The sequence below is a fragment of the Parasteatoda tepidariorum genome, chromosome 7 (genome assembly GCF_982258835.1).
Source record: "Parasteatoda tepidariorum strain Cologne lab strain chromosome 7, Ptep-v5.0, whole genome shotgun sequence".
Taxonomy (NCBI): Eukaryota; Metazoa; Arthropoda; class Arachnida; order Araneae; family Theridiidae; genus Parasteatoda; species Parasteatoda tepidariorum.
Genome location: NC_141761.1, coordinates 74204830 through 74219288, shown reverse-complemented (window position 1 = coordinate 74219288; position 14459 = coordinate 74204830). Strand labels below are relative to the sequence as shown.

The window sequence follows — 14459 nt, the reverse complement described above, 5'->3', positions numbered from 1 at the left end:
GTTTAACAACAAACTTAAGGTGTTCTTTCTCATACTTTTAAACTATGATTAATAAATATTTTCACAATTAAATACCTTAAAGCCTATATTCATGTTTAAAAAATAACGCTTTGTGAAACAACAATTAAATGTTATGCCATTGAATTATAAAAATAACATTTATTTTAACTGAAAAATAGCTCTTCAACTAGGAAACTCTATCGCTTTAGTTAAAACATTGAATGCCGTGGGAGTCACCGGTGACTGGCACTGAGTTTGTTCGTAGCGCCACAGGGGTCACTTATGACCGGCGAAGCCAAGATTATTAGAAACACATAATTCGAGTAAATTTTTAATGCTTTTAATTTTTTATATTTTCGTTGCTAAAATGGTTTGAAGAAATTAATGCAATATAGAACACACAAAAAACATTTTGGTCAGGCTGACAAGCCATGTAAAATTAGCATGGCATTCACCGAGTTAAGCATATCTGTTTTCTCTCGCTCTCTCTCTCTCTTTTTTTTTTATTTTTTTAAAAAATTGTTTTTTTTCTGGTAAAATATCGATTTTTTTTTTTATTTGCTTTCAAGTGCAATTGCCAATAGTTTCCTCCTAATCTTTTTTTTCAAATTTATTTACTTGGATGTAATTATAGATAGCTTCAAAATTAAAGTATATAATTCATTATGAAAATAAGTACTTTAATTTATTCTTTAGAAAATGACTTAAACAAAGGCCTTCAGACTTTTGCATTTAATTTAATTGTTTTACTGCTATTTCTATTATAGATACAGAATCCTGAATATCAAAATCTTCTATCAAATCCTGCCGCTGTTCAAGCAATAATGCAAATTCATCAAGGTATGGCACAGCTGCAGCAGCTAGCGCCTAATGTTTTCAGGTAATTTAATTTTATCTTAGTTGGATCAGTCCTAGCTGATCTTGACACTGATCTGTATATTATATTTGCTTTAGTATTTTATATACTCTGGCATTGTTCATTAATGTAATTATTAGTTACAAATTAATTTATATTAAATTTTAAAATAATTATGAATCTTAACCTTGGTTTTATCAAGATCTTTGAAGGTCTGTCAAATCAATCCTTCTGAACTGCAAGAAAAGGAATCCATTGATTGAATGCTCAATCTAAAATATTTGCTTTTGATTACTGGTTAACATTTTGAAATTTTTTACCATATGAGGGAATACTTAACTGTTTTGTCACCATGTTACATATCTACAACAAAAGCAAATAACCTGTATTTTTACAAGAGTTTTTCGAAGACAATTTTAGCGATTATTGTAATTCTGTAACAATGCTCTTAACATACCTTGTTTAATTTTTTCTACTATGTGGTGCTACTAAAGTGATATTTTTGGAATTGAATTTCAATTTGTTGCTTACAAAATTACGAAGTTTATTTCAGGCATCATACTGAAATAGAAATTGAAATGATTGAATTTGATTCAAATCTTTGAATCTTTATAATTTTTCACAATGTTCCAGAAAGGCAACTACCATTTTTTGTCATTTTGCATAATGTTGTAGGAATGCAACATACCATTTTTTACAATAATTTTTTAAATTTTAAATTTTTTTATGTGCTTAAAATGGTTTCTAAGTTATTAGCAATTCTTTTTTTCAAATTGGAAGTGTATGTGTAGAAAGCATAAATTTAAATAATTAAAAAAAACTTTACATTTTCATCCTATGGAACTTAAGCTGCTTTTATTTTCAAAAAAAATAAAAAAATTTAACCAAAGTTCGCTTTAATTTTTATGAATTTGGCTATTAGTTAAAATGCAAAAACATTTTTAATTAAATAACAAGTTAAGAAATCTTTTGACACTTTAAAAATGGTGTTTTTTTATTAATTTAACAATTGTACTAATGCGATTAATTATTAAGATTTTCTTATAATGCTTGTAAAATGTGTCTTAAAATTCATTTTGTAAATATTCAGTATATTTTTAAACTAATAAATCTTAACTCCATTTTAATTTCGCTAATACAAAAAAAAAAAAATTAAAAAGAAATAATTGTTTATAGATATTATGAAGGGAATTCAACCATTAGTCTTCACAATTTTATTTAAATAAGTGAAAAATGTCCATGTATGCTTCAAAAGTATTTCTTTCTCAAATAGTTCAAAACTTTGTTTTACTTAAGTGTACTATTGCTTTTGCTTTTTTACCAGTCTTTTTTTTTTTTTTTTTTTTCATTTTAAAAAAAATTCTTACAATGCATGTTAGTGAAATATTTTGATGGAATTGTAGAATTATTTTTAAACCTTTAAGTATTAAGCAGGGGTGATTGTGGTCCGGGGGTACCCCGGAATTCCGGGTTTTTCGTATTATCGTTCCGGGTATAAAATCGGGAGCTTTTCCTTTCAGTTTCGTCAAAAAATCACAAATTGAATAGAAAGTTCGCAAAATAGCGATAAACGCTCTTTTGTAGCAACCCTCAGGCAAGGATTCGTACTACGCTGGTCTGAGGCTAGGAGCAGTAGTGGAAGGCGGGGGAAGGGGGTGAAGAGTGTGAGAGAGGGAAGAATTCGTTTCTTCTCCTTTTGCTTGTGTTGGGAAAGGCATGACGCTGGAGGGCGGAAGGAGAATGCGTGACACTGTTGCGGGGAGGGATTGGGGAAAGAAAATCTTTACTGCTTGGCGAATTTTTTGGAATTAAAAGCAGAGGCTGTAGGTGTAGGGTTGTAGATTTTAGTTGCGCACTGCACTACTTGTCAGTACGTGTTAGAATTTTCACAGCCGAAAGATTTTCCTCGTGCACGTTTTTTGTTGAATATTCGGCATGCATTTTTAAAGTAATTTCATTAATCGAATTTTTTAAGTAAGCATGAAGTTCTTAACAGAAAAAGATGACATTAGCGATCTAGAAAAAGACTGCAAGAATAAGTTTTGTTTTGAATGGTTAATTAAAAAAGACATTTTGGAAGAAGAAATCAACGTGTGGTGCCGCAAGATTGATACACCAGGTACATGTTTCTGTATTGCATGCAATACATCAATCAAATATCACAATGAAGGGTTTAAATCCTTGATGAATCATTCTGGAACAGTTGTGCATAAGAAATGTCGTCAATCTGTTAAAAATTCCCAGATTTTAAATTCCCTTTATCCTGGATCAGAAAATCTGACTCATACTGATGAATCACGTACCGTCGATTTGGTCACTCGAAAATCTAAGGTTGAAGCTCTTATTCTATCATTTTTGGCTGAACATTCAATTCCTTTTTCTTTAGCTCCACAAATTGTGGAGTTAACTAAAACGTTATCACGTGATACCATGGCCTTAAATTCATTAGACATCAGTAGAACAACAGTATCATATAAGCTAAAATATGGACTTGCGAAAACAATGAAAGAAAATCAGTATGAAGTTTTAAAGAATTCTTTTTTTTCTCTCAACATTGATGAAAGCACTAATAGAGCCTCTGAGAGTATTTTAGCTGTACTTGTTAGATACTTTGCTGAGGACCAGCACAAAGTGATTTTGCGACATTTAGCTTCAATTAAATTGCCTGCTTGTAATGCAAAATGCATTTATAATTCTATTGGTTCAATTTTCAGGGAAAATGGAGTGCCATTTTCAAATTTAATAAGTGTATTAATGGATTCCTGCAATACAATGCGTGGGGGAAAAAAATGGTGTTGAAACTAAAATTAGATCCATCAATGCTCCACATTTGTTGGACATAGATGGAGAAACATGCCATAATGCAAACAATTGCTCAAAACAATTTACAGGGCCATTTTTGAAGCATTTGGAAATTTTATGTGACAACATATATTTTGATCTTAAGAGTGCTGATAAAAGGGAATTATTTTTCCAAATTTGTTCAGTTCTTCAGTTGAAGTTACTGAAACCTTTAAATAGACCTGACCACAGATGGCTCTATATGCTTCAAGTGCTTGAACGTCTACAATATTTATGGGATGCTCTTTTAATATTTTATTTTTCGTGGGTTGGAAAATTGTATGATTGTATGAAATTGTATGAAAATGAAATCAAGGAAGTTTTTTTCTAAAAGACAACTTTCTAATGAAGAAATTGAAAGTCTTCAAGATATTCAATTACAACTGGAGAAGAAGCATCTCACTGATGATGGAAGAAATAGGAAAAAAAGAATTATTCAAAGACTTTTTGTTGAGCAGAGAAAGACATTATTACAAATTGGTATTTATCAAGCTGTTTTGCCCCATTTTAACAAATATGTTAAATTATTTCAATCAAATGAATGCCTTTTACATGAACTACATGTTCAAATGTTTAATCTGACTAAGCAGTTCTTTGCCTTTTTTTTTAAAGCATGAGCTCTTGTGCAACATTAAATGTTATCAGGATGTCTTAAAAATCGACCCCACAGATTCTAAAAATTATTTGCCTGACAGACTCATTTTCTCTGGAATGAATGCTGCAGATACCAGTAAGAAAAAAAATTCTACTATTCAGGACTTCTTAAAGGTGTTGAAAAAAAGTTACTCTAACTGCGCATCTTATATGCAGAAGAAGTTACCGTTGAGCAATCATTTGTTAATTAAATTATCTGCTCTCAATCCTGTTCTGAGGGGAGAAACTACAACTTTTCTGGCACTGATGAAGCTGGCAGAATTTTTGCCAAATGTTATTTCAAAGCAAGAACTACTTAAGCTGGACTTAGAACTAAGGCAGTATCAGACTGATGATTCTTTGGCTTTTTTTGAAAGCAAGTCTATGATGGAGTATTGGTCAAAAGTGATTGAACTTAAAGAAGGCAATGTGAAAAAATATCCTATTCTTTCAAAGATGATTAAAGCTCTTTTAACATGTTTTCACGGACCATCAGTTGAGAGTACCTTTAATTTGATGGGTGACATCATGTCTGAAAATAGAACTTCTCTTAATATTGAATCCATAGATTCTATTCAAACAACAAAATATTATCTTTCCTCTCTTAATGCCAGTACTTGTGAGGTTTTTGGCTCTAAAGATCCTGCACATGAACCACTAAACCGTGAATTTGCTCATAATTTGATCTACAGTTGGTCGAATTACCAGCAGTCTCTTGCAAAAACTCTCCCTAATGCTGCTATTCATGTATCTGAGAGCCATGTGGATTCTCCACCTTCCTGCACTGCTAAATCTTCTCCAGTTCAAAGTAAAAAGCACTGTGATTCTCAAAAAGAAGACAGAAAAAGAAAATTGGCTCTTGACTCTCAGAAAGAACATTTGTCTAAGACTAAACAAACAAAACTTTCATCTTTCTTTAAGAGATAGATATTAATTTAGAAATTTGATGTTTTTTATTTTGAATAAAATATTTGAATTTTTTAAAATTAATTTTAAACTTTAAATTATCTGTCAGTTTGATTGCATAATATAATTAATCCATTTAATGAAATTTATGAACAGTTTTATAAATGATTAAAAATTATATGCATATTTTTGTTACAATTGAAATGTAGTTGTGTCAAGGGGATTGTAAACATGTAACTATTTAGAAATACATTGAGAACAAAATCTTAATTTCTAATTATTATTTAATAAATTTTATTAATTAATTTTATTAATTAATTTTAACATGCAGTTCCAATTATGTCTTTAAAACTGTATGTATTTCACTTATGTGTAAATTGATTGAGTTTTTGAATATAAAGTTTTCAGGGTTTTTTACTTCATGTCACAATCACCCCTGATTAAGTCTTTTTCAATTAAAAAAAATATTAAAAATCAGGCAAACCTTGCATGTTTTTACTTTTGAACTTCAATCTGAAGTAAAATACAATGGTATTGATATTCTAAAAATTATTTTTGTGTTTGAACATTTTCTTTTGTTACAGATTTATTTATTTTATTTATTTTAAGATTTCTGATCGTGTAGTTTTGTTTCAAAATGAATTATATTCTAATATGTTATCTCATGAAACCACTGTATCGCGATGTGTAATTGATGATTATATATCGGGATATAAAATTTATTACAAATATCTATGAGAAAAAAAAACAATATAAATTATCCTATCTTAAGCAACTACCAATTTATTATGCCCAAAACAGAACTGAATGAATAGAAACATTAATATTCGATACATCTAAATCAAGTGCTTCACCCGCAACCAAAAATGGTAGAAATTCATAAAATTACATTAAACTGAAGTTAAAAAACCATTCTTAATCTGAAAAAGAGTGAATAATATAAATTTCCCCCCGAACAGGAAACTTAGATGGTTCGAATGCATATCTCCAGTAATATAAATAAAATAATTTGATTGGTTAGAATTAAACATATCAAAATCATTCTCATATAACTCTTTTTAAATATTTTACAGGCAAGGTAGTTTCCCTCCTGGAACTCCTACCACTACAACAGGTGCTACTCCTGCTACACCTACAACATCCCCTGTATCAACTACTACAAATAGTACATCTTCAACTACTACTACTACCAATTCTGCCGCAACTCCTCCTAATATAGATCCACTAAGTATGAATAACCAGGAAGCCTTTACTCAGCTAATGGCAAATATGCTATCTACTATGGCAATAAATGACCAAGTAAATATTTTACTAAAGTTTTATTCATATACAATCAAATTAATTTATTACAAGCCTTGATTTAACTAGATTGCTTGTTTGACAAAGCCACTTTTGGGCAATTCTACGGAAAAATTAACCAGATGACCAAAATTTTAAATTTAATATTTTTTAGCAAAGTAGGTTTTGTTTTCAAGATAAAAAAAAAAGAAGTTTTAGAAATATTAGCTTTAAGTTTATAAATTTCAATTTTCCATAAGCTATAGGGTGTTAAATGAAGGGCTAAATCATTTGCAATTTTTAACCATGTAAAGTGAATCTCTAACAAGTACAGCTTTTTGAAAAATTCACTCTAATAATAAAAATAGAATAAATAATTTAACTGTATCAAAACTGGTCATCTTGCACAAATGTTTAGAAACATTTTCATTTACAAAACAATTCCTAAGATGTACTTTTGATATTTTACGTCTGACACCAAAATACATAATCATACTGTTTCCAATAAGATTTAATACAGTAAAATCATCTTTTCTGTTTAAAGCAAGTCTCTAAATCTGATCTGTATAGTTCATTTGGATTTTTTTTAAAATTATTATTTTAATTGTAAATTAATAATTATTTTATACGTCCGACCTTACTACTTTTCATTACATTTGTTTTTATCTTATATTTTACTTTTTTTTATTAATATGAATAAGAATGGTCCAACTACCCCTTTAGGTTAATTTAGAATAATGTGTTTCTCCTCAGCAACTTAATAAAATCTGCATATATATAAAAAAAAATTTTTTTATGAGAAAAGCAATTCACTCATGTTAAGAAATTGTTCTTCAGTTTAAGGTTTAAGTGCATGCTTATACTTGAGCTAGTATGAATGATTACGAAAGGCTTGCCATACACAGTCAAATGTAAGTACCAAACCTTGCTAATGCAAGCAAGGACAAGGCATAGTTAGGGCGTATTGCAGTGGGGACAAATAAAGTTTTTGTGCATCTGATATGCCTATAATATATATATATATATATATATATATATATATATATATATATATATATATATATATATATATATATATATATATATATATATATATATATATATAAATATATATATATATATATATATATATATATATATATATATATATATATATATATATATCCACGGGGCTCTCCACTAAATAAAATAAAAGGTAGATCAATAACATTGTCTACTTTGATACATCAAATGCAGTAGATTGTAAAAACTGTAGAAAACTATCATTTAATTTTATCCAGGTGATAAATATAGTAATAAAATTTACCTTTTACCTGTGTGAAAAGATCTTTCTTTTTCGAAGAAAAAATTGTTACAGGCAAATAATTGTAAAAAATTGCACAAAGAAAAATGTACAGCAATATATTTTTCAAGAGATTTTTTATTGTATTCAAAAATGTGAAACTTTGATAATTTTTTCTCCCATTGTATTTATAAGTAAAACATTTTAAAGACTGTTATTAATTTTTTTCTTCAGGATTATAAAAATGATTAGATTTAAGGAAATAGTGCTTAAATATGAGTTGTATTTACATTGCTGTTAATATACACTGCACAGTTATAATTAAAATTAGTGATTTTTCAATTAAGTTTTACAAGATGGAAAATGTTGTAGAAGATATTGATCCACCTATTCTGCTGTGCAATTGAAAAGAGCAACATAAGTGCCTCACGATAGATTTCAAGAAAAGTGTCTAGATAACTATTTTCTTTGGCTAATGCTGTGAGCGTTAAAATAGACTAAACAGTACTTGTTCTTGGCAGTGTTCTCTTAATTCTGCTTTCTGCATTTTGTTAGAAGAAAGAGTAGAGATGTTTTGAAAATGAGTTTCAGCAATTTCTTATTTGTTTCTTTGCTTATTAGAAATAAAAAGAAAAACGTAAATGCTGCTATTATCTGCAATGCTCCCGCCGTGCTGGATGGTGTCTGCTACTGGCTTTTAGGCTAATTGGAAAATCCAGCTATTTGTAAACTCTCAAAGTTGCTTTGATGTGCCTGCAAGGCTTGTAGCATGAAATTTAACAAATGATGTTAGCAGTTTACAAAAAGCCAAAATTTCCTATTAGTCTAGGAGTTGTCAAAAAATGTCATTCGAGTGGAGGGTAACAAAAAGTGTGGCATTCTACAATTTGATTAAAATAAATGAGTTAAAATCAGCAGATGAAGTAGTTTAAAATTATTATTTTTATATTTCCCCCCAAAATTAATAGTGCATATCTAATTTCCTCAAAATGTTCACAAATTTCATCAAAAAGTAGAATTGAAGTTATAAGAAAATAAAATAAGAAAATAAAATTTCAAACTTGATCTATTGGGTGCGTTTTGTTTTTGAACTTTAATATTCTTATATTAAAATATTCTTTAATATTCTTAACTTAAAATTTGTATTGTCATAAAAATATTAATACATACCTGCTAAGTCTCCTGTTTTAAATCAAAGACTCCTATATTTTATGACTATCCCCTGTTTATCCATATATTCTCAAATTTCTCCGCATTTGTTAAAGAAATTTTTAAACAAAATTTTGATGATAAAATATCTGCTGATGGCAAAAATGTTTCTGTTATTCCTCCATAGATGTTGCTTTTGCCTGTACTGTAATATGTTGAGTATTTATAGTTTAAGTAATTATGAATAATGGTTTAAAAAATTCTTCTTTAGATTAAGATTTCTATACATATTTTTTACTTTGTGCTAAATGTAAGTGCTTATATTTCCGATTTTGACTTACGTGATTATGCATGATGTATCAAAACTTTACCCGTAGCTCAAAAAACGAAAAGAAAAAGAAATTCACTAGTAAAATCTCTGTTATTTTATTTCTCTAATGTTAGCAGGTATGTTAATAATATCTTCTTTTTTTTTTTTTATAAATCGTGTATTTGTTTACCATTGAATACTGTACATTTGTATACATTCCTTAAACTCTAGTCGCATTTGAACTGTGAAGAGAAATAAAATCTTTTATGTGAGTCTTTGTAGTTATTCATTCAGTGTTATGTTTTTTTATTGTTTAGTTTCATAATTATTCATTTTAAAACCATTGACTAAGAGTATCAAAGATTTTGACAACTATGCTGGATTTTGTTCTCTACATGCAGGCTTTAGTAAATTAAACCATTCCAGTTTTTCTCTTGTTAACCGAAAATTGTGAAAACTATCTAAATTTATGTGTGTAATTTATTTACAAAGTATATGTATTTATAAAAAGATATGTGTAAAAAAACTAAAAATTTAATTTTTTTAATCTTAGATTAATTAAATCAAAATTTATATATTAGATAACTTGTTTCATGGGTTAAATGAAAAAATTAGCCTCTGACTGTTTAAAATATAAATTATTGCAGCATAAGACTTTTTTATGCCTATGTTTAACATTAAAAAGTTAAGTTAAACTAAAAATTATTAGGTGGTAATTTTTCTAAACTTTTCTATTTCAGCAACAACAACAACAGCAGCAGCAACAACAACAACCTCCAGAAGAAAGGTATCGGTCCCAACTAGAACAATTGGCTAATATGGGGTTTGTCAACCGTGAAGCTAATTTACAAGGTATTTTTTCTATTATTAATTTACTTTTAACCAAAATTTCAATATGTATGCTTGAAAACTATTTTTTAAGTCTCATAGCACTTGTTAAAAAATGTTTTGAATATCATCTCTGCTGTATGCAAGTTTTTTTTTTTATTGAAGTTTTCATAATTTTCTTAATAGAGTTTTCTTTCCTACTACTTAAATTCATTTCAATTTCATTAGAATAAATTGCATGAAAACTGATATAAAGCTAACAAAATAGCCGTCTCTAAAAATAAAAATCTATTAATATAGGTTTACTATTCTACTGTATGTCTGTCATTATTGGCTTCATAAGTTTTATTCTTTTGAATATTTTTTATATGAAAAACCAGTTTAACAGTGGGGGAAGAAATGCATGATTTGCTTCAAGCTAGATAGGTAACTTGGTATTTATTCTCAAAACTAAGTGTGAAGCTTATCAATAGATAGCACTACTGATTTAAGTAGCTGTGAAACAATATTGTCGGGAAAAATATACTTGAGGGTGCTCCTTGGCGAAATTGGCGTCTTATATTTGGCTTATTTCAATAAAACAGTGGAAAACTTCAAGATATCGGTCAAAACTTGCAATGAACCCAATCTAAGCAAATTAATAAACCCAATAAACAGCATTTTGAATCGAAGTAAAAATTAATGGAGTAGACGCGGAAAGAAAAGGGAATAAACAACTCACTTCTTCATTAAGCTTGAATATTCTCAGATTTAGGTGCAAAGAATTCTCTAATAGCAGTTCGATAATGTCTAAATTTATCATTAATACAATCTATGTACATCCATCACTACATAAATTTGGCGAAATACGAATCGAAAATTGCGTCTGTAATACCGGACTAACAGTGAAATTTTTTTCTAAAGTCCTTTTTTATGACTGCCCACATACACATCTTATTGACCAAAAACAAAAGTAACCTTACCAGCCAGTATCCAACGTAGAACTAACGGACCTCTGAAATTACTTTTATCGTTGAACATTTAAAAATGAAGCTAAAATCTAAACCAATCAGAATGACGACTGGGTTTCAACATCGCCTAGCTTGGCGATCAATCACAATCACAACTTGGCGAGAATCAAGGGGCACCCTCAAATATAGTCTACCCATATTGTCTATTATATCAGATCATTTCAACTGAAATTTTTTCAGTTTTATCTGTTAATTTTAATTTCGTACTGCACAACATAGATGTAAATGGCGGATACTTTGAAATTGTTTTTAGTTTTTCAATTTGTAGTGTCATCCATTGAGGAACTAAGTTATGTTAAGAGTTTTGAAAATCTATGAAGATAAATTTCTGGGGTAAACACAGTAAGCTGTGTATTTCTGTCTTTTTTCATTCTGTTGATATTTTAAGTTGTGTGTCATTTTTGAAAACCCAGAGAACCATTTGAATCAGGGTTGGCTTTTTGCTGGCAGAAACTTTTTATAACCGGCAAAAACTGGCAGAAACTAAAAAAACTTCTATATTAGTTCTAGTAATTGCTTAATGACATTTTGTTTACATACAGATTTAAACAGGCAGTTACTGATTATCATTTGCTAGCTTATATGCTGCATCCAAAGTATTTGGGATTGTAATTATCATGTGCTCAAGAAGAAAGTGCAAGAATTTTACTCGCCAATATTAACCCAGATTTTGTACCTTTATGTCATAGCTTTGCAAAACAAAGCGCCCAATTACCTGAAACTTATTTTTCCAGGCAAGTTTTGACCACTACCCCAGCTGCTACATGGTGGTCCAGTTTTAAACAATATGCAATAGATGAAAGTTTCACAAATCTTGTTCCTTGATGGCAATGCCTGCTAGTTCTGCTGGACTTCAGAGAATTTTCTCAAATTTCTTGTTCGTTTAGGAAGCAAATTGAGAAATTGTTTAGGTTTAGAAACTGCATCAAAACTTATCCGTCGTTATAGATTACTGCAGAGTGCAAACAACGTAATATTTGATTTTGAATGCTGATAATTTTGTAAATAAATTGTACTTTGTTTAACATTTAATTGTTTTTCCTATGAACTAAGAGGCTTCGCCCCCTGCTCGCTGGCGCTCGCCAACCCTCGGAACTGCTTTCGCAGTTCATTTCGGATTGCTTTGCAATCTGATGCTCGCTTTACTCGCTCATTGGATACGTTCTTAACGTCTAGCTTTTGTATACTTTTTTTAACACTGAAGTTCCGAAAACTTTTCACTGTAGAAAATTCTAAACTTGTGCATTTAAATATTAATTTGAAATTGCAAACAGTTCACATATTTTTCTTAATTACACTATTCTAAATTTCAGTTTTTGAGAAAAGTGACTGTTCCCACCAGAGGGCTAAAACCATGTGTTGTAAAACAATATGAAATAGTACTGAACGCCGGATGTAAAGCATCGGCTTCGATGAAGATAATTTTGTGAGAAATATTTTGATAATTCGATGAGAATTCACCCGATTAGACATATGATTCTCACTACGTGCTCTTGCTCGCCGAAGCCTATCGATTAAAACGTATTAGCGTTTTATATAATATAGATTAGCCATATGATGCTCACTATGTGCTCTTGTGCGCCGAAGCCTATCAATTAAAAATGAAAACTGTTGCCAACGCGAGAAAAGAAATATCATTGGTTTTATTGATACATACGTATTAGCGTTTTATATAATATAGATTATCCATTGTATGTCAATCTCGGTACTTACTTTTATGTCATTTTCTGAATTAATGTGGCAGAAAAGGGTTTATGCCATACCGGTTATTTCTACCAGTGGTTTTAACCACCTAGGCAGAAACTTGCCAACCTTGATTTGAATGGAAATTTTATTTTTATCTGTATGTGTTTCTTAATTGTTATTTTTTTTCTTTCTGTAGCTCTTATCACTACGTTTGGGGACATTAATGCTGCTGTTGAAAGGCTGTTGCAGTCACACCAGTTCAATCCTGCGTAAAAATTAGTTATTGTGAAAGAAATAAAAATAGAATTACAGAATATCCTGGACCAACCTTTAAGAATTTTAGTGTTTTCTTTTCAAAAGAGGAAACATTATCAAAATTTCAATTGATTGCTGTTTTTCCAACTTTCAAATATCAATATTAGTTTGATGCAGATTCTTACTTGTCATTTTCTCACTTCAATTTCCTGCAGCTCTGAGAGTCTGTTTCTCACTTCAATGTTCCTTCTTGTTGTTGTCGATTTAATACAAAAAAGAAAATTGAATTCATCCCTTATTATTTTAGGACTTTCTCTTTATGACATTTGAATATATTCCTTGATAATATCTATTTTTATAGTGTCATAGGAAACTGTGTTTATCAACTTATCTTATAATGTATATGTTGAACACTACATACAATTTTACTCCAATGTAAACTGATTATTTATGCTTTTTTTTCCTTGATTGATTTTTTTTTCTTATAAAATATTCATCCCTAATCACAGGCATGCTCAAAGTGGTAATAGATTGTCCAATTTTATATTTGTAGCAAGTGCTGAAATATGTGATTGTATTTTCTGTTGTAATATGTATATTGCTGGGAATAATATGAAGTTCATCATATTTCATGTTTTAAAAACATATTTGTGAAATATATCTTCAAAATAAATTTTTAATATATAAAATATATATTAGTGTGATGTTATTAAAATTATAGATATGTGCTTTCCTTGGTATAGTTTGTTTTTATTTGTTTTAAATGATACAAGGATTATTATATTAGTTAAAATTTATTTTGTTATTAATATACTTAATGTTTTTGTCTTTGTTAAATACTGAGGAAAAAGAACTGTAGCTTACTTAATGATATATATTTTGAACATATTATTAAGTATAACTGGTATTTCAAAAAAGTTTTCTTAAACAAAATAAAAATAAAATAAATCGTTAACCAAGTTTTTTTAATAGTACAAGTTCTTCATTACAAATTTATTCGAAATTTTGTTTAGGAATTCGCATCCTACTTTGATTATAACTGATTTGGCTCTGAAGTGTTATTTATATAATAACCTAGTGCTAATTTGGATTGTTATGTAAATAAGTCTGAACTATGAATGAATATATGTATTGAATGGGTGCAAAACAAAATTTGATATGGATCTATATGTTTTCAGAAATATCGCTTGCCATCGTATAAGAATTAAATACATTTTCACACTAACTCTTTGTGTTTTTCCTAATTTGTTTTCTCACAAAAGTCTAATTGCCATAAAGATGAGTAAATTTATTAACACACGTCAACTTTTTAAAGTTCTATTTTTTTTTTTAATGCTCAATGTAAGTTGGAAAATGTGTAATATCCATTATTAATATTTATGTAACATTTCCTTATTTCATATTCACCAAAGGTTTCCAGACCAT

The 14459-nt window shown here is 29.1% G+C and overlaps 1 protein-coding gene across 4 annotated transcripts in view; it reads left to right on the top strand.

The window, feature by feature from the left end:
• The window catches only part of Ubqn (ubiquilin), a 36964-nt gene extending 22705 nt beyond the window's left edge, over positions 1-14259 (top strand). For 2 of the 4 annotated variants that reach the window (XM_016073255.5, XM_071183282.2), the window contains exons 11-14: positions 768-880; positions 6310-6535; positions 9996-10107; positions 12976-14259. In XM_016073255.5, coding sequence (XP_015928741.2) covers positions 768-880; positions 6310-6535; positions 9996-10107; positions 12976-13052 — 528 coding nt within the window. In that variant the 3' untranslated portion in view covers positions 13053-14259. The remainder of the gene's footprint in view (positions 1-767; positions 881-6309; positions 6536-9995; positions 10108-12975) is intronic. The other 2 variants (XM_087168084.1, XM_087168083.1) reach the window with 2 other exon arrangements.
• The last annotated feature ends 200 nt before the right edge of the window (positions 14260-14459 follow it).